Raw genomic sequence first — 20,714 nt, forward strand, 5'->3', positions numbered from 1 at the left:
AATTGAATTGAAAGTCTCCATGTGTTGAAACAATCAGTAATAATACATCCATCACCTCCGTTTACGGCACGGTATAAATGTGTCCATTCATTGATCAGAGATTAATAATGAGAAAGCTGTGGATATACAGAGAGGGAGGGGCTTAAGGGACAGTCACATGACAAACTTTCCAGACATTCATCATCCAGTTAAAAATGGTGTGTAAATGTGTGACAGTTTAAAGGATGTAACAGAGCGAGGGATGGTCATTGTCAGGATGGTGAAAACAATCTGAAGTATTTCCTGCTTTAATCCGTCCATTCTTCAGAGGGTGCAGCTGTTCAGTACGTGATGAGATACAGGCTGTGTTCAGAAAAAAATCACATTAACCTTTTCCCTGAGAGGCAACTTTGATAACCTGTGGCTGAATGAGCCTGTGGTTAGCGTCTGTGTTAGCTTTGTTAGCTGCATTAGCTCTGGTAGCTGCATTAGCTCTGATAGCTGCATTAGCTCTGGTAGCTGCATTAGCTCTGGTAGCTGCATTAGCTCTGGTAGCTGCATTATCTGTGGTAGCTGCATTAGCTCTGATAGCTGCATTAGCTCTGGTAGCTGCATTAGCTCTGGTAGCTGCATTAGCTCTGATAGCTGCATTAGCTCTGGTAGCTGCATTAGCTCTGATAGCTGCATTAGCTCTGGTAGCTGCATTAGCTCTGATAGCTGCATTAGCTCTGGTAGCTGCATTAGCTCTGATAGCTGCATTAGCTCTGGTAGCTGCATTAGCTCTGATAGCTGCATTATCTCTGGTAGCTGCATTAGCTCTGATAGCTGCATTAGCTCTGGTAGCTGCATTAGCTCTGGTAGCTGCATTAGCTCTGGTAGCTGTGACAAAAACTACACAAAAATTACTCAAGAAAAACACACAAAACAACAAAAAAGCACATCACTCCAAAAACACGCAAAATGATAGAAAAATATAACAAAAACAAAAACCCCACACAAAATTAAAGAAAAATACACATAAGAACAACAAAAAAAACCCACAAAATGACTCTGTTAGCTGTATTGTCTCTGATATATAGCTCTGTTAACTGCGTTAGCTCTGATAGCTAATGCGGCTTTGATAGCTGCGATAAATGATAACAAAAATACTCAAAAAAATACTCAAAAATGCATGAACACACCTGCTCACAGGATTCAGGCCATAAAGTGTGTGTGTGTGTGTGTGTGTGTGTGTGTGTGTGTGTGTGTGTGTGTGTGTGTGTGTGTGTGTGTGTGTGTGTGTGTGTGTGTGTGTGTGTGTGTGTGTGTGTGTGTGTGTGTGTGTGTGTGTGTGTGTGTGTGTGTGTGTGTGTGTAGGTGTCCAAGGCCTCTGCAGACCTGATGAACTACTGCACTGAACACGCTATGGCCGACCCTCTGCTCGTGGGCTTCCCCACCTCTGACAACCCCTTCAAGGACAAAAAGCCGTGCACTATTTTGTAACGACACTACGCCGTGTGTGCGTCACTTCCTGTTTATTAATTAATCACTGTCATCCTCTGTGTGTGTGTGTGTGTGTGTGTGTGTGTGTGTGTGTGTGTGTGTGTGTGTGGAAGGAGCGGTGGACTGTGATCATGTCTGCAGCTGCTAACTTTACTTCATTTGATTTGTTGTTGTTTTCCTTATATGCTAACATGTGCAGCTAACATGTTAGCATGTTAGCGTGTGCTGCTCTCTCTGACCACTAACTAAACTGTGGCTGTGTTTTATTAATACAGCTGATATTTTCAAACAGCGATAACTCATCTCCAGCAGACACTGACTGTTCGTCTCATTTTATGAATTTTTGTTGTTCCTTTGTGTATTTTTCATCATTTTGTTTTTTTTTGTTTGTTTTTGCTGTCGTTATGTGTAATCATTCATTTTTTGTGTTTTTGTAGTCTTTGTTTTTGATTTGTTGTCATTTGGGGTTTTTGGATTCCCTTAATGTTTTTCTTTTGTCAATTTGTGTTTTTAGTATTGTTTTTGTTGTCATTTTAGTTGTATCTTTCTATCATTTTGTGTGTTTTTGGAGTCATTTTGTGCTTTTTTGTTGTTCTTTTGTGTGTTTTTTTCTTGAATAGTTTTTAGTTTGTTTTTTCTTTTGCATTTTTTGTGTTAATTTGTGTATTTTTGGAGTCATTTTGTGCCTTTTGTTTGATTTTTGGAGTCATTTTGTGCTTTTTTGTTGTTTTATGTGTTTTTCTTTAGTAGTTCTTCTGTATTTCTGTTGTCATTTTGTGCATTTCTGTTGTCAATTTATGATTTTTTTTGGTTTGTTGTCATTTATTTGTATTTTTTCATTTAGGAGCCATTTTGTGCTTTTTTGTTTTTCTTTTGTGGGTTTTTGGAGTCATTTTGTGCTTTTTTTTTGTCATTTTTGGTTGTTTTCTTCTCTCTTGTTTGCTTCAGCCAAAGTAACATCAAACATTCCACTGAGTATTTGAGTTTTCTGCTGTATTTTAGTCTAAATTCTGTCGTCAGGGTTCATTCACTCTGATCTTTTCCTCGTGTTATTACTCGGTATCCTTGTGTAACGCTGGTGATAAGTTGATTTTTAATCACTTTAAAGTATTCAACGATACAACTATAAAACAACGCTTTGGATTCCCTGTGTGTCCAGTGTCTGATATCAGATTTAAAAAGTGAACTGTGTCACTGCTGAATGAATGAATGAGTAAATGAAGGTTTTTTTTTATCTGCTCTGTTCAGATTCTGGTGCTTTGTGAGGAAAAAACCTCGGGACCAAAGCTCACCAACATTCCTGCCTTTGTGTTTTAGAAACATCTAAATATCATCTCTGGAAGATCATTCACGTGTGTGTGTGTGTGTGTGTGTGTGTGTGTGTGTTAAAATGGAAATGATGAAAACTACTGAAAAAAATCTATTCTGGAAGCACTAAATCAGTGTTTTTCAACCTTGGGGTCGGGGCCCCATGTGGAGTAACCTGGAGTTGAAATGGGGTCGCCTAAAATTGATTTTTTTAAATTTTTTAATTATTCTTTTTTGAAATGTTTTAATTAAAACAGCACACAATCTTAAACAACTGTATTTCTACACTTTAACATTGTGAAATATAAATCTAGTTTAACTAAAAAATATATATCTGAGCTAAAAAACATGATCAAAAACTAAAAAAAAAAGTGTCACCAGACATTCTTGGGTCACGATCCACTGCATTAAATACTGTTTATTTCCACTTCTTTACAAAATGAGATTATTTAAAATGTGTTATCACTCGTTCATTTCATTATTATGATCTATAGTTGTTTTTAAAAACCACTGCTCTAAAGCTCATGGCCCGGGGGCCAAATCCGGCCCTTGGAGCATCCAATTCGGCCCACAGGAAAAAATAAAAATGACAGAGAAAACATGAATCATTGTGTAAATAAAACTCAACAATATTTGCAGGGGCTCATTTTTTATGTTAAACTGTTGAAAAACTTAAAATTGTTACAAAATTCTTAAATTATCTTTAAATTATTGCATAATATTTCCCATAATTAAATAGAAATTAGTCTCAAAATCTAGAGAATTTAAACTGAGAATCTTGTGATTGATTTCTGTCACTTATTGCTTAGATATTGTCAGTTTTTTACATATTTAGTGTTTTTCTGGGCTCTTTTTTGTGTGTTTTTGTGTGTTTTTGGAGTCATTTTCTGCTTTTTTGTTGCCATTTGGGGTTTTTGGAGATAATTTGGGAATTCTTGAAGTCATTTTTGTGTATTTACGTTGTCATTTTGTGTGTTTTTAGAGTTATTTTCTGCTTTTTGTTGTACTGTTGCATTTTTTTTTTTTTTTAATTTTGTATGTTTTTTCTGGAGTCATTATTGTGTATTATTGTTGTCATTTTGTGTATTTTTTGTCATTTCTGTGTTTTTCTCAAATCACTTTTGTTGTTGTTTTGTGTATTTTTCTGTCATTTTGTATGTTTTTTTGGTTTTGTTTGGACATTGTCTGTTTCTTCTGTATTCGTGGAAGTGCAAACATGAAATCTGTGGCCCCCTTGAGATCAAACTGCTCTGTATTTGGCCCCTGAACTAAAATGAGTTTGACGCCCCTGCTCTAAGGTCTCACTGGTGTCGTGTTGGGATGGAAGTGATTTGTGTTTATTTTTGGGCCATTGTCGCTTTTCTTCTGCACAATGAAAAGCATAACATTTAAAATGTTTAAGATATAATTTATGTTTTTTGTGATCGTGTCTGGCGATCAATTCTGTGTTTTGATAAATGTCTTTATTAATATTCCGACCTTTGTGAAGTAAAGCAAAGATTAATAAAATGAAACATTGCTAAAGTTTCAATCTGTGTTTGTCTCTCTCACAAGCCACAATCATTTATATATGCAAAATATACAGTGTATATATTATACATCACTGTTTGTCCCGCTTTTAGGATGTTTTATATGGGATGAGTGACTTTTATCACAGCAATCCCACTGTCATAGTATCAATATTAATGTCAATACTTAGAACAATGACCAATGTGAGCATTAACACAGGAAACACAGCTTTTATTATTGTATATTTTGGGTTTTTGGAGTCATTTTGAGTATTTTTGTTGTTCTAATGTGTATTTTTCATTGTTTTGTGTGTTTTTAAAGTTGTTTTTTTCTGATTTTTAATCATTTTTGTTGCAGTTTATGAATTCATTTAGGTATTTTTGTTGTCGATTTGTGTATTTTTGGAGTCATTTTCTGCTTTTTTGATTGTCATTTTGAGTTTTTGTATAATTTTGTTGTTCTTTTGTGTATTTTTTGTTTGTCATTTTTGTGTTTTTGTTGTCATTTTGTGTATTCATTCATGTTGCGTGTATTTTTAGTCTTTTTCTTTTCTCTGTCATTTTGTGAGTTGAGGGAGTCATTTTGTGTTTTTTTTATCATTTTGGGTTCTTGAAGTTAACTTTGGAATTCTTGAAGTCATTTTTGTGTATTTATTTGGTCCTTTTGTATATATTTCTCTCATTTGTGTTTTTTTGGAGTTTAGTAACTTTGTTGTTTTGAAGCCATTTTGTGTTGTTGTTTTTTGCTCTTTAGTGTATTTTTTTCTGACATTTTGTGCATTCACTTTGGGGCCCCCGGTTCTCCATGCGTGGTTCAATATGCCATTTTTTTTGCATAACAATGACCTCTGTGTTCATCAGATGCATTAAAACATAAATGATTCCATCTGAAACAGCATGGTGGAGGTGACATCATGCTTTATGTCCTTTTGTCCAGGAGAGATGTTTAATATTTAGTGTTGCTCAATGCAAACCTGCTCAATCTAAATTATCTGCAGCTTTTAAAACAGGTTCTTTCTTTCTTTGCTGCAGTGGAAACCTCCAGAGGAGGAAATGTGAAGGTTTGGTTTGTTCCCTCCAGACGTTTCTATCTCAGTGTCTGCACCCCTCTCACCAGCGGCTAAATATAGCGTGCAGCTAGCCCTGGTTTCCGCTCTTGGAGAGTGTGTGTGTGTGGGCTATTTTAGGAAGGTGTGTGTTCTGCTTGATGTTTTGATTCTCCGTTGGTGGTCACTGGGGTTTCTACGACCTTGTTTCTGGAAACGTCTGTGTGTGTGTGTGTGTGGATCCTCCCATTGTTACAGTAAACAATGGGAGCATCACTCTGGGGGAGATGGAACAGTTCTCACACTTTAAGAAGAAACCGATGGACAAACAGAACCTTCTATTGTTAAAAATCTATTACATTTCCTCCTAAAAGTTTAGGAAAAAACAAGTTGATCTGTGTCTCCTTGACAACGGAAAACTGTTTGAGTTTTAGATTTAGTTAAACTCACCTAGTACTTCAATTTAAAGTATGAACAAATGAAAATGTTGTTTTACTAGTAAATGATTTTGGTGCACTAATGCGTGGGTAGACGTTATTTGTTTTATTTTACCAGGTAAGGTCAGTTTAGAACCAGTTCTCATTTACAATGATGACCTGGGCCGGAGGGAGTCGGGTTACACATGAAACATAAAAACAGTTCAAATGCACATTTAAAACATAGAGACAGATAAGAGACAAATAAACACGTCCATCCATAATCACTTACATGTCAGGAAGAAGGAACTGAGATGTAGTTTCTGTTCTAAATGCATCCATTCATTAGGGGCAGCAAATTGTGGGATTTTGGGACGAGTAGGTTAATGTTGTTATTGGAGCGTAGATTCCAACTACTGTTATGGATGCTGAGCAGGGAGCGGAGATAAACAGGGGTTTTGCCAGTCATGGTTTTGTAGCTAATCTGATACCAGTGAGTCAATCTGCAGGAGTGAAGAGAAGGCCAGTTGACTAGAGGAGTTCAGATCACAGTGTTGGGTACGGAGGGGAGCATCGGTGACAAAACGGATGGCGGTGTAATAGATGACATCCGATTTAAAAAGGACTGTAAAAGTATGATGAATACTTTTGAAACTGTGCTGTAGCAAAGTCAGAGCAGTGCTCAGTGGTGAACTGGAAGTATACAGAATGGTATCGTCTGCATAGAGATCGATATGTGACTTTCCCGCAGCATGAGCAATATTGTTGATATAGATTTAGAATAATGTTGGACCAAGTATGGAACCCTTGGAAACACCCTTGGACAGGGGCTGGGCGTCAGATAGGAAGCCCTCCGCTATCACAGATTGTAAGCGGCCAGAGTAGTGGCCATTAAACCAAGCTAAACAACCCTTATTCTGCGTTCACACGGGACGCGTCACTAAATGTTTGCGCAACCAGATTACAGTGCATACAAAGTCAATAGGATAGACGTGGTAAGAAGCAAATTCTTTTTCTGTTGGGTGGCACAGTTTGATCTGCGTGGCAAGAGCGTTGGCCGCGACATGCACGCTCCCCATTATCCGTGACATTCGTCATTCCCCTGAGTTGAAAATATTGAACTCCAGCGAATGTTTCGTGTGACGCGCAGGCGCGAAAGCCAATCAGAGTCGACACGGACACAGGTCTTTTCTCCGAATTCAGCTTAGAGGAGAAATAATGATGGGGGTGTGGGACCTCTACGACACCTGAAGAAAACAGTGAAACTCACCGCGTTAGATGCGTCGCTGCTTAACCTGGTGAATCCAGGAACGCCGGGGTCAAGCGTTTTGACGGCACTTCAGCTTCCACAGAAGATAAAGAGCATGATAAGAAAGGGAGTCTGGTTGGCGGCGCTTTTGTATTCGCTTCAGACGCGCATATGAAGCAAATATGATCCTTTTCGACCCTGCGGAAGCTTTTGCTCAGAGCACAAGCCACAAAAAGTCGTGCCGCGTCCCGTTAGAACGCAGCGTTAGAGTCCGACATCTCTGAGTCTACCAAGCATGACGGAGTGGTCCGCGGAATCAAAGACCGTTGCCAAATCAATGAAAACTGCAGCGCAGTATTCTTACCGTAAAGCAAAATTTTGTGTTACTAGTAATACTAGTAGATGTAAAGAATGTTATTAGTAAAAACTCAAAGCTTTACTAGTATTACTAGCAAAACTATTTCCTTGTCAGGCTCTTATGACTAGTGTTTTACTTTAAATCACATTGTTGTTTACTAGTTCTACTTCTAAGCTACTAGTAGCACCAGTAACGCCAATAGATTCACTAGTAATACTAATCCACCAAATGAAAATGAAGTAGGAGGGATTACTTTTCCCCACCCCCTTATTAGCATATAATGCTAATTTCTAGTTTTAGCTAACATTTATTTATCATGACTATAGTTAGTTAGAAGTACTACTAGTAGTAAAGTGTAACTAGGGCTGATGTCTATAAAGATGTTCTAATGCTCACGTACAGGAAGAAGAATGTTTCCATGTTCAGTGTAAAGCATGGAGGTTGTGAGCTCTAATCCCATCGTGCTGCTCATTGTGCTAGTGTCAGTCACTGGGTAGGAATGTGCTGATGTGGGGTGAGGGGGGGGTGGGGTGTATAAGGGTGGTGGGGGGGGGGGGGGTCAGTTCCACACTGTTCCAGGATAAACACAAAGCTTCCAAAATAAAAGCAAACTGTATCATTCTTAAATATAAAGTTACTCTCTCTAAAAAATGATTCCAAATGTGACGCCAACATTAAATATCCTCTGATGAACTTCTCACAGTGATAAATTAACACATTAGCCACTGATTTATTGGAATTTCAAGAAAGAAAAGAGCTGAAAATTGTGGAAAGTTTCACCTGCACATCAGTGATGACAGTGACTTCTGCATGTCATCATTTTTTAAGAAAGTTTGTTCATTTGTATTCTCATTTTGTTTGTCTTTATGAGTTGTTTTATGCACTTTTGTTGCTATTCTGTGTGTTTTTCGAGTCATTTTGTGTGTTTTTATTCTCTTTCTGTATATTTTACGGTCATTTTGTTCTAAGTTATTTTGTGTGCTTTTGTTTCTATTTTGTGTGTTTTTTGAGTCATGTTGTGCATTTTTGTATTTATGCTGTGCATTTCCTGGCATATTTTGTAGTCTTGTATAATTTTGTGCCTTTTTGTGTAATTCTATAGCTTTTATGTACATTTTTATTGTGTTTTGGAGTCATTTTGTGCAGTTTTTGCATTCTTTAGTTTCACGTGGTTTATTTTTCTGTCATTTTGTGTGTTTTTTTAATTCATTTAAGTGTTTTTGTCATTTTGTATGTTTTTGGAGTCATTTTGTATGTTTTTGGAGTTATTTTGTGTTTCTCGAGTCATTGTGTATTTTGTGGCATCTTTTGTTGTCTTGTATATTCTTTTAGTAATTTTGTAGCTTTTGGGAATCAAATATGTGCATTTTTATTGTGTTTTTCAGTCATTTTGTGGCGTTTTGGGGTTTTTTTTACATTCTTAGTTTCATGTGGTGTATTTTTCTGTCATTTTATTCTTTTTTTGTTATTTTGTGTGCTTTTGTTGTTGTTCTGTGTGTTTTTTGAGTCATTTTCATATTTATGCTATGTATTTCCTGGCATATTTTGTAGTCTTGTATACTTTTGTGTAATTTTGTAGCTTTTGGGAGTCATTTATGTACATTTTTATTGCATTTTTGTGTGTTATTGGATTCATTTTGTGCAGTTTGTAATTTTTTGCATTTTTAATTTCATGTGGTGTATTTTTCTGTAATTTTGTGCATTTCTTAAGTTATTTTGTGGACATTTGTTGCTATTCTGTTTTTTTCCGAGCAATTCTGAGCATATTTTTGTAGTCTTTTATATTTTTGTGTTATTTTGTAGCTTTTGGGAGTCATTTATGTGTATTTCTGTTATTGTTTTGTTATTTTTGTGTCTATTTGTAGTAATTTGGAGTAATTTTGTGTGTCGTTCGTTGTTTTGTCTTTGAGTTATTTTAGTTTTTTTGGAAGTAAATTTTTCTATTTTTCTGTATTTTTAGAGTGATTTTGTTTATTTTTCTGTCGCCTCATGTTGTCGACGCTCTATAGTAGATTGCAGATCACTTTAGGGATGTACAGTAGTAAGAAATCCTTCCCACACTGAGAATATGAATATGATCAGAGGTTCTCGACATCTTATTGAGTCAACGACGCTTCAAAGAAGAAGAAAACAAAGAAAGTGTTCATTTGTTTATTTGATTGTTTCCTGTTAATCACCATCATTAACCTGCTGCCCTAACAGGCCTTATATAACACTTCTCTACGCCCACAGTTTGATTTTAATGAACACATGAACCTACCATTTAACACAGTCACTGCTTAATAAGCCACAAATAAATATAAATTCTATTATTTTAATTTCATCAATCACCTTTATCTACTGTCTGCTGCTGGGAATCCATCATCACACTGGAAAGAGACGCTTATTATGAAAGTCATGAACCATTCATTCATTCATTCATTCATTCATTCATTGACATCAGACAGAAATAAACTACACACACACACACAAGCTGCAAATATGAAGAGACGCATGAATCAGAATAAAATACACACAATTACACAAAAAGGAAAAATTAAATCATTTGTTTTGACAATAAAATGTGATTTAATCTGATCTGAGAGTCACATTTAAAACATTCATGTCAGCATTTAGAATAATGACACCTCTGAGCATCACCACAGAAATAGCAAATCATTTTTGTTGTCCTTTGTTTTACTGCAAAGTTTGATTTTTTTGAGTCATTTTGTGCATTTTTGTTGTTGTTTTGTGTGTTATTTGCGTCATTTTGGTGTTTTTTTGTCACGTTTTTGGAGTCGTATGAAAGTTTATTGTTTATTTTTCTGTCTTTTTGTGTATTTTTGCTGTTCTGTGTTTTATTATGGGTGTTTTTTTTTTTGCCATTTTGTGTGTTTTCGGTGTCATTTTGTGCATCTTTGTAAATGTCGTCTTATTGTGATTTTGGCCTCATTTTGCACATTTTCTGTTACTCATGTATGTATGTTGAAGTCATTTTGTGTTCTTTTGTTGTTGTTTTTTTATACATTTTATTATACTGTTTTTTGGAGTCATTTTGTAGATTTTTGACATTATGTTGGTTTTGTTTTTCATTTCATTATATTTGTGTGCTTTTGGAGTCATTCTGTCTATTTTTGCTGTATTTTGGGCCATTTTTCAGTCATTTTTGTCATCATTTTGTGTATTTCTGTTGTCGTTTTGTGTATCTTTGTTGTTCTTTTGTATATTTTATTGTCATTTTAAATGTTTTTTGAGTCATTTTGTACATTTTTGTTGTCCTTTTGTGCATTTTTCTGTACTTTAAAAATGTTTAAGTTTCCTCTGCCTGTTCTATAGTGTTCTGTGTTCTCTGCTTACTGTATCTCTCTCTATACAGCGTTTCTCCACTATTCTTCAATCGTCTTATCTTTGCATATTTACCGTCTTTCCAAAGTGAAATCGCACAAACGTTTCTATCTTTCTTCACTTTGTCACGACTGACAATGAAACACTTTATGTTTTAGTGTTGCACAGTGTTGCACAGTGTGTTCCCAGGATTGCAAAACATTTTACACTCAAAGTGCTTTGTCACTTATCAGATTATGAAACTGTGCTCTATTTTAGAAACACACACACACACACACACACACACACACACACACACACACACACACACACACACACACACACACACACACACACACACACACAGCCTTAATATAACCACTGCAATGGTACATTACATCAGTAATTTTCACTGGACTCAACCTTTCACACAGTGCCACGTGGAACCATGTGGAACCATTTTAAGGACATTTTGGCTAAGCTAACGCTAAGCTAACACAGGAACCACCAAAAAGTTTCTACTTTGCGCAGGAATGTAGCCGCACTTACAGAAGATCTCTGAGAGAGATCAGTCTTTTATCTGTCGTCATTTTGTAGTTTTTCAAACAAATTTGTGCATTTTTCTGTAAATTTGTCTGTTTTTTTGTCACGTTTTGTGTGTTTTCGTTGTTGCTTTGTGTGTTTTTGGAGTTATTTTGTTGTCATCTTGTATTTGTAATCATTTTTTTTGTGTTTTCTGAATAAATCTCTGTATTTTTCTGTAATTTTGTTGGTTTTGTCTGTTTTCTGTAATTTTTTCAATGTTTTTGTGTGTTTTCGTTGTTGTTTTGTGCATTTTTGTTGTAATTTTGTTCAATTTTCAATGATTTTTTGTAGTCATCTTGTGTGTTTTTGAAGTAAATTAGTGTATTTTTTCTATTTTCTGTAATTATTTTTGTAATTTTCCTGTGGGTTTTTTTTCCCTTTTTGTTGTTGTTTTGTATATATATTTTCAGTTATTTATTTGTAGTCATCTTGTATGTTTTTCGAGTAAATTTGTGTATTATCTTATCTTGTTATTCTTGTATGTTTTGTGTCATTTTCTGTATTTTTGCTGTTCTTTGTGGACATTTTTTCATGTTATTTGTGTGTTTTTTTGGGGTTTGTTTTGTGTATTTTTCCATGTCACAAACAGTGTGACTGAGTTTTTCTCTTGAATTCCTGTAACTATTCTTACCTCATGGAGTTTATAACATCATCACATGAGCTCGTTCACATGCTCAGCCAATCAGCTGCTCCGCCCTCATGACCATGACTCAGCACTTTCAGGGGGATTTTCTGCCTTGAATCCAAATGACATCATAGAAACTCCACTGAGTGCTAAAGTTCAATCCTTGCATTTTCAAAAGAAAAGCTGCTCTACCTTTTAAAATGTCTTATTTGTGTTCATATGTATTTGTTTGTGTTTATATTTTCTTATTTTAGTTTTTTTTGTTTATACTTTTGTATTTCTGTTTATATTTATTTTTTGTGTTTATGTTAAATGTGTTTTTTGAGTAAATTTGTGTATTTCTCTCCTCATTTTGTCAGTTTTCTGTCATTTTTTGTTGTTGTTTAGTGTGTTTTTTTTGTGCATATTTTTCAATTATCTATTTGTATTCATCTTGTGTGTTTGGAGTAAATTTGTGTATTTTTCTGTAACCTTGTCTTGTCTGTTTTCTGTAATTTTTGTTGTTTTGGGAGTTTTTTTTGCCCATTTTTTGTAATTTCTATTGTTTTGTGTTTTTTTTCAGTCATTTAATTGTAGTCATCTTGTGTGTTTTTCAAGTAAATTTGTATTTTTCTCTAATTTTGTCTATTTTTTGTCATTTTTAAGTTGTTTTGTGTGTTTTTGGAGTCATTTTGCATATGTTATGGTGACATCATAGAAACTCCACTCTTTCCCTCTGCGTGTGAAAGTGCAATCTTTGCATTTTCAAAATAAGAGCTCTGCTACCTTTCTTTCACCTGTGTAGGATGACTTTGTGCAGTTGTCACCTTGTAGGAGGTCTGACTGGGTGAGAAAATGCAACCTAAGCCTTTCCTACAAACCACCGAGAACATGTGAAAAGCCAAAGCTGTGTGTGTGTGTGTGTGTTCCTGCTGACTGAGGCAGAACCCTGCACACACACACACACAGAGAGCGGCCATTGTTCTGAGGAGCGGGCAAGTTCACAGAGGCCAGCGCGACACCTGTGGACATGCACGTGAAAAACCTCTTTGTTTTACAACCACTACTGCTCAAAGGTCAAAGGTCAGCCATTAGCACAGCTACGCTAACTTTTCCAGCAATAAAACACATGTTTGTCTTTCAAAATATATCTTTAATGGCAGCAAATACGTCTGAGTTTGCAGCAAACAGTTTGAGTGTAAAAAAAAAAAGACATAAATACATTTAAATAGAATTAGAAATAACTTAAATTGTAACAAAAGGAACTATTTGGCAGTTTGTTTCTACACAAAGAACGTTTTCACAGAGTGTGTGTTTAGCCCTTCCCTTTTTATAAATTATTACAACAACAAGAACGTGAACAACTTTCATCAAAGAAAGAATGAAATCATCAAAGGCTTCCAGTGCTTGAACAAGTGCTTAGTTTTTCTGTTTTCAGGCCTTCGGTCCAATCAGCTCCACTCGTTTTCGCCGACTCATCACAGAACAAACGTGTGATGATGTCATCGCGCCGACCAACACGCTCCGGCTTTACACAAACGACGTCCAGCTGACGACGGAACTCTAGGCGTCCCAACAGACGCGACTCCAACAGCGTCGCTTTGCTTTGATTGACCTTAAATGTTTAGTTCCAGAGACGTAGAGTAGACGTAGATCTCTGGATGTAGATCTGCTCCTCCTGTGCACACATAGATCCGTATCTGGGCAGGTTTCTAGAGTCCAGGGATCATCGTTCAGGCAGGTTGATGATGGGCACCCATTGGTCCATGCAGCGACTCTCTCTGCAGAAGCGATTCACTTTGCTCAGGGCGGGGTCCTTCCAGGACGACGAGGGCGGGCTCTGAGGTGAAATCAACCAATAGGAGGAGGCCGTTAGACTCATGAACATCCCAGTGTGAGCCATAAAATATTCACTTAATCTCTTTAATGTATATACAGTATCAAGGAATCTCTGTCCGTCTGTCTGTCTGTGTGTGTCTCAAATATCTCTGTGAATCAGGCTCAGACAGAGCTGAGACTTTCAACATGGCTGCTGCATGGTTCAAAGGTGTGAAACGTCGGATTTATTTGGAAAGCATATTTTTTTGGTTTGTATCAAATTTTTAGGTTTTGTTTATATAAAATTTTGTTCATATAAATGTTTTGTCTTTTTATTTATTTTTTGTGTTCATATTTCCTTTATTGTGTTTATAATACATTTTATTTATATACATTTTTTGTGTTTGTATTTGCTGAATTTGCAACTTAATTTCTCAATGTAATTTTCCAGATTTCTTTTGGATAATTTGCAACAATTTTCCATGTTTTAGAAAAAAAAAAAACTACTGCAAATAATGTGCAGGCCAGACTGGATGCTGTGGTGGACCAGATTTGGCCTGCGGGCCTCGACTTTGACACACATGAGTTAAAACATCTTGATGTAATGTGTAAATAATTGTAGTGGTGATGTATTAGTGGCGTAAATAAAACATATTTAAAGGCAGTCACATGGTGTGCTTGTGCTGAAATTCCTCAGGTTTGTGGGAGGAGCTACAGGAACAAGTTCTGACATGTTCTCTCTGCTGATTGGACAATGTGTATGAAAACACAGCAGCAGGAGGAAGGACAGAAAACAGTACTTACAGTCACCAGAACACAGTGTAGGTCCAGGGGTTCTGTGGATCCGCCCGTCTGCTTCCCGGCTCCGCCCCCTCCTCCTCCTCCCCCCAGCAGCTCAGCCAGGAGCCGCGTGTTGTTCACCCTCAGGATGTTGATATCGTTCTCGCAGCAGAACGCCTGGATGAGGGTGAAGTGGATCTGCAGAGCCACGTCCTGGACGTCTTCACCGTCGGCCGCCAGGATGCACAGAACCACGTTATCTGGGTCTCTGTGGAACGAGAACCAATACAGATTAGCATTAGCATTAGTGTGTCAGGGTTGTTTAGAGATAATCTGAGTATCAGCTGTTGCGTGATTGCATGTTTAACCGTTCACTCACACGTTGAGCGACTTAGCAGCTTCGTAGACGCCCACCGTGAGGCATCCCTGAGCTAACGCAGCCGTTAGCACTTCCTCCAGGGCTTTAGCCACCGTATCCATTCTACAACACAAATAAAAACCACTATTAATGACACTAGAACAACACAACTTTCATTTGCAGCATATATATATATCGTAAATGAAGCTTCATATTTTTATGTGTTTTTATTTTCTTATTTTAGTTTTTTTTCTGTTTATACTTTCTTATTTTGTTTATATTACATTTTTGGTTTACATTATTATTTTTTGGTTATATATATATATATATATATATACTGTATTTATATTTTCTTATTTTAATTTGTTTCTGTTTATACTTATTTATTTATCTTTGTGTTTAGATATTTTTTGGCTTGTATGAACATTTTGTGTTTATTTTTATTTTTGTGTTTATATTAAAGCTGCAATATGTAATTTTTGAGGGGTTTTTTTTGGTCAAAAATCCATAATCATCCTTTTATATTATATTGAATATTGTAGTTCAAAGTGTTCTGAGTGGGCAGTGAATCTCTGTAAATGAGCTTTAGAACTTCAGCCAATCAGAGATCTTTCTACCAACAGGACAATCCCATGAGCTATTTTAAGCGTTACTATTGGCTGCTCGTCAAAAGTCAATGTGCCTTCCTGATCTGAGAGTAGGGACAGTCCCATGGCATTATATTCCAGCTGAAGTAAAAAGGAAGACCGAGGTGGAGAAGCAACAGAATAAAGGCACAAACGTGTTCAGGAGGAACGACGGATTCCGCTGAGGTTTCTCTGACTCGGTATGAGGCGGATTGTACGCGATCCACTTTCAGACAGCTCTCTCTGCTCGGCTGCAGCTGCTTTTGTGTGTGAGAAGAGCAGCTCTGAGCCTCTTTCAGTCCTCACAGCAGAGAGTGATGCGTGCTCGAGAACATCAGAAAACTCTCCAATAACTCAAGATAAAGTCCCTACATTTGTTTACTAGTTTCTATGGAGAAAACAGTCGCAAAGGGTTCCACAGTTGTGCGCGTGCACAAGAAGACCGGTGAATTTTTCAGGAGAGGAGGGGGGAGTGTGGAGCACCTCACGACTCTACATATTGCAGCTTTAAATCTTTGATTTATATACATTAACATTATTGTGTTTATATTTCCTTATTTGACTTTATATTACATCTTTTTGTTTATGCAATATTTTTGTGTCTATACTTCTGATTATTTGTGAATTTTTTTCCCCACGGACTATTTATGACGTTTTATTTGTTTTTGCTTCAATTGAGACCTCCGACTGCAGTTTGTTCGGGTGTGTGGAAGTATATAACTCCACATAATTAGTTTGTGTGGATATATCGTCAATTAAGTGCAGGACAATATCGGCAAAAATCGTATATCGAAAATCCCTAATTTACGTCTATTAATAATGACTTCTCGCTGAAACACCGGCAGCGGTTACGGACCAACTCGTTCACCGGTCACTTTCTGATTAATAAGACACCCATAATGCAAGTTAGCATAAAAACAGTTTCCTGTATCACTCGCAATAAAAGCGACTTTATGATTTAAATATAGTTTATTGTAATATAATTGGCTTCGCTTGAGTATGCACCGTTTTCCAGATGTTGCAACAAAAAACAGGAAGCTAGCAATTCGTTTCAGAGCACCTTATTGTATGTCAAACATGTGTATGTCATCATAACTCTGTTGTTTAAGCAAGAAAAAGCACGTAAACGTCTGCATAAATGAGGAAAAACGACAATTTGTCATTAGTTTGAACGTAAGCGAATGAATCCGCAACACCCCCCGGTACCGGCTCCTTTCTGTCTCTACACACAACACGAGGACTTTTAACTTTAACAAGTTTGAAAAACGTAATTAACCTATACATTGTTGTTCTTTAATTTATTTACCATAAACTACTTTTAAATGGAAGCAAGCTGCCGTTCAGAGGCTAAAGTTGTGTTAAATTCACCACAAACACGTAAAAACACCTTATCGTGCAGTGAAATATGATCCTACACGAAAGTCGAGCTTAAAATAAATATGAAATAAATGACATATTTACCTTTCCTGGGAATAATCTCCACTTAATTCCTCAAATGTCATGTTGTACATTAAATCCAATCCGTTTTGCAGCAAACGGTAGCTTAGTGTCCGGTTAGAATCCTGCGTTTCACACTGTTTGACTTCAGCTTTTGCTTCTTCTGACTCACTCATCATCTAGCAGCTAGTTTTTAAAGGGCTCCGGGACAGCCGGAGTCACGAGCTCATTTGCATACAGCGCTCATTGGTCCAGAGCTCTGCCTCCACACTCCCATTGGACGGAAATACGTCACAGGGGCGTGTCTGTCCTCAGCTGGTCACTACTACTACTACTACTACAAAAAAGTTAAGCTAGCCCTAGCATTAGCATCAGCGCCGCTATTAATATAACTACTGACTACAACTAAGTTATAACAAGTGAACAATTTTCAAAGACTTACAAATACACACTGGACCTCTGCAACACATTCGTCTATACTGTGACACGTTATAAGGCGTAATAACAGCTTTATATGAGTAATTATGCGTGGACTGTAGCTAATGTACAGCACGGAGACTTCGCTATACTGCCCAGCAACGAGACGCTGCACCGTGATTGGCCCAAAGACCAACAAATACATGAAAAACCCACTGTAAAAATGGCTACAAAATAACAACAAAAATGACTCAGACAATACAACATGAGAGCAAAAAATACACAGAAAAACCCAAATAGACAACAACAAAAACACACGCACAAAAAAAAAAACTACAAAAATATGCAGTAGTGACAGTAAAATGATCATTTAACACACAAAAACAGAATGTACAAAACAACTACAAAAATATATAAAATTTCAGTAAAATGACCACAAAATACACAAAAATGAATCAGAAAAGACATAATTACAACCAAAGTGCACAGAATGACAGAAAAATGTATCTGTATTTTACTTTTGCGTTCTAAGTTTGTAATGTATACCCAAAATTACTGTAAAACTCACACCAAATGTTCAACAAAATACACAAAAATGACTCAGAAAACACAACATGACAACCAAAATACACAGACGGACCCAAAGAATGTGCAAAACAACAACAAAAACACAAAACAACTACAAAAATATACAATGACAGTAAAATCACCACAAAATAAACAAAAATGACGTCGAAATCACAACATGACAGCCAAAAATACACAGAATGACTCAAAAAAATATACAAAACAACAACACAAAACAACTACAAGAATATGCGAAAATGACAAAAATGACCAAGAAATTACTCAGAAAACAGAAAATAACAACTAAAATAAACAGAATGACAGAAAAATGTCTGTATACTACTGTAGCATTTACTGCATATAATCGCTACACTATTTTGCCATTTTGGCTCTGACGACAGAGGCTGGACCCAAATGTATTAAAATTTATATAATTTGACAAGCGCTACAAGATGACTTGTTGTTATATATGCTATATATATAAAGTTGAATTGAAAATAAAGTTGAATAGAAGTGTTACTTTGCTGACAACAGCTGTGAGTCAGCTGTTAGCCCTGCTAGCTTAGTTTAGTTTAGCTTAGCTTAACAGCTGGTTTTTGGTTTAAAAAAACAAGCTAACTACACGCGGCACTTTTTGCATTTGTTATAGACACAGAATTAATGTCTGTCTAACCTGTGACGTCATAAAATGGCAGACCGCAGGCTCAAAAATTGGGATTTTCAAAATACTTGAATTGCTCTCATTTACAAAACACATCCACAAAATGAACACAAAATGACTTCATTATCAGTTTCACGTCCATCTTAAAGGGCCGTGCTTGGACACACTGTTCTAGTAAAAGGAAGTTCTCCCAAACTCTGATAACAAATCTCTTTATCACTGCCCACCAGTGCATGAAGCACAATCATGAAGAATTACAGTCAGGTCTTGTTATCCAACATCAGTGTCTGACCCAGAAAATACACTTGTTTCCATAGTTATAATAATCTGTGTTGAAGCTGTAATAACTGAATTTAAATGTGTGAAAACTACTTTAGAAATGATGGAACATGTCCGTAAAAGTCACTAAAACAGCAAACTTTTGACATTGTAAAAACACCACTGAAAAAAATTGTGAGATTTATCAAAGAGGTAAAAACTACAAACAAATAATGATGATGATGCATCATATTTATAAGAAGGAACAAACATTGACCTCAATCGTGACGTAGGCGGATTTTTTCTATTAAAGTACAAAGAGCTGCATGTGAATAAATGAATGTTTGTGAATCATCACTGACACAGATCATCTCTGGCCTGTATTTAAAACATTGAGCTTTTATTTTTACATCCATACAGAACATGTGACTGTTTAAGGAGCTCAGGAGGAAGTGTTTTTTTAATATGGTTTGCTGCCCTCTAGTGGTTTTATATGTTTATTACAGGATGGCCATCCAATTTTAATTTCTTCAACTAGTGACTGCACTAGTTGAAGCCTGTAGGAAGTATGTATTGTTATAGAAAAGTGGTAGGTTTAATATTTAGCACTGTAAAATAAGCTAGTATACATCTGCAGCCTGAGAGAGAGAGAGAGAGAGAGAGAGAGAGAGAGAGCTGGATGAACAACATTTAGCAGGCAGTGGCAATGGATTAATAATGTAAACAAATTGTAAATGTCTATTATTCATGTCATCATCATAGTCAGCACATACAGATTTGCAACAAACAAAGCTAACATCGTAGGAATGGGATGAAATGTGGCAGTATAAACACACTAACCTGTAGCTAGTTGATTTACTTGTGCAGAGCATAATATTTAGCACTGTATTATAGGCTACATACAATATATTTATAGTGAAAGCCCATTTATGATTTATTATTATTATTATTATTATTACTCACCTTAGTTACAAACGTTGTTCACTGAGGACACCTGCTGGTCAATATTTGCGGGGTGTTTTTTTTTTAGGACTACTTGTCAACATTGAGCTGTTCTGCAAAGCTGCATTTCAGACAATTTCATCAAATAATTTATGAACGGTATCATTGCAGTCCAAAGAAATCTGACGTTGCACACCTTTCAACCAAGCAGCAGCCATGTTGAAAGTCTCAGGTCAGTCTGAGAGCTATTTAAGGAATGCACGCACACACACACAGACAGACAGACAGACAGACATTGCTTTATAAATTAGATACTGTAACACTTTAACTTTATCTACTTCAGTGCACAGAATACAAACAGACAACACAAAGAGCAGGGGTGTCAAACTCATTTTAGTTCAGGGGCCAAATACGAACCAGTTTGAACGGAATTGAGCGCAGGTTTTTGGGCGAAAAACGAACATTTTCAGCATTAATGTGCCCAAGTTTGCACTTCCATTTATAAATTATACATATATTTTTGGAAGGCATCAACAATGTCCAAACAATAAATGACACATACTTAAATGTCCTGTGATCTTTTTTTGAACAATTTTAATTTAATTTGGGGAGATTTTGTGGGATAACATACAAAAAAATTGCAGAATTTTAGAAAAATTTTGTGTTCTTTCAACAACAATTTACAACTGAATGATTCATATTTTCTCTGTCATTTTAATTTTCTCCTGCAGGCCGAATCAGATGCTCTGAAGGGCCAGATTTGGCCCCTGGGCCTTGAGTTTGACACATGTGCTTTAGGACATAGTTGTTCAACCTTGGGTTGTGATCCCATGTGGGGTCACCTGAAATAACTATTAATTGATTTAAAATGATTTTTTCTAACAGTATTGGTAAATTATTACTTATTTTCAAATTAAAAAACAATCTGAGCTGACACAGCTTGTTGCTAACCCTGGCTACTATGCATTTGTAACACAGAATAAACATAATCGAAAACTAATTCTTGAAAGAA

The 20,714-nt window shown here is 36.3% G+C and overlaps 2 protein-coding genes across 5 annotated transcripts in view; one reads left to right on the top strand and one right to left on the bottom strand.

Moving 5' to 3' along the window:
• gng12a (guanine nucleotide binding protein (G protein), gamma 12a) overlaps positions 1-3,291 on the top strand; it is a 61,942-nt gene extending 58,651 nt beyond the window's left edge. For all 4 annotated transcript variants that reach the window (XM_028472686.1, XM_028472688.1, XM_028472687.1 and 1 more), the window contains 2 exons: positions 1,336-1,477; positions 2,710-3,291. In XM_028472686.1, coding sequence (XP_028328487.1) covers positions 1,336-1,461 — 126 coding nt within the window. In that variant the 3' untranslated portion in view covers positions 1,462-1,477; positions 2,710-3,291. The remainder of the gene's footprint in view (positions 1-1,335; positions 1,478-2,709) is intronic.
• Positions 3,292-12,970: 9,679 nt separating this feature from the next.
• On the bottom strand, positions 12,971-17,038 carry gadd45aa (growth arrest and DNA-damage-inducible, alpha, a). Its single transcript, XM_028472592.1, has 4 exons — positions 16,882-17,038; positions 14,816-14,917; positions 14,461-14,704; positions 12,971-13,678 (listed from the first exon to the last, which is right to left on the bottom strand). Exons 1-4 carry the CDS (start codon positions 17,034-17,036, stop codon positions 13,565-13,567), a joined length of 615 nt encoding a protein of 204 aa, XP_028328393.1. The 5' UTR covers positions 17,037-17,038; the 3' UTR covers positions 12,971-13,564.
• Between the last annotated feature and the right edge of the window lie 3,676 nt (positions 17,039-20,714).

This window comes from Gouania willdenowi, chromosome 17, assembly GCF_900634775.1.
Source record: "Gouania willdenowi chromosome 17, fGouWil2.1, whole genome shotgun sequence".
NCBI lineage: Eukaryota > Metazoa > Chordata > Actinopteri > Blenniiformes > Gobiesocidae > Gouania > Gouania willdenowi.

What these genes read in the sequence shown, in the direction of transcription:
- gadd45aa (XM_028472592.1), bottom strand. Translation starts at nt 17,036, where the DNA reads ATGATGAGTGAGTCAGAAGAAGCAAAAGCTGAAGTCAAACAGTGTGAA. An exon ending in GCTGCTAAGTCGCTCAACGT is followed by an intron (nt 14,705 to 14,815) that starts GTGAGTGAACGG and finishes CTCGTTCCACAG; the next exon opens with AGACCCAGATAACGTGGTTC. An exon ending in TACACTGTGTTCTGGTGACT is followed by an intron (nt 13,679 to 14,460) that starts GTAAGTACTGTT and finishes ATTTCACCTCAG; the next exon opens with AGCCCGCCCTCGTCGTCCTG.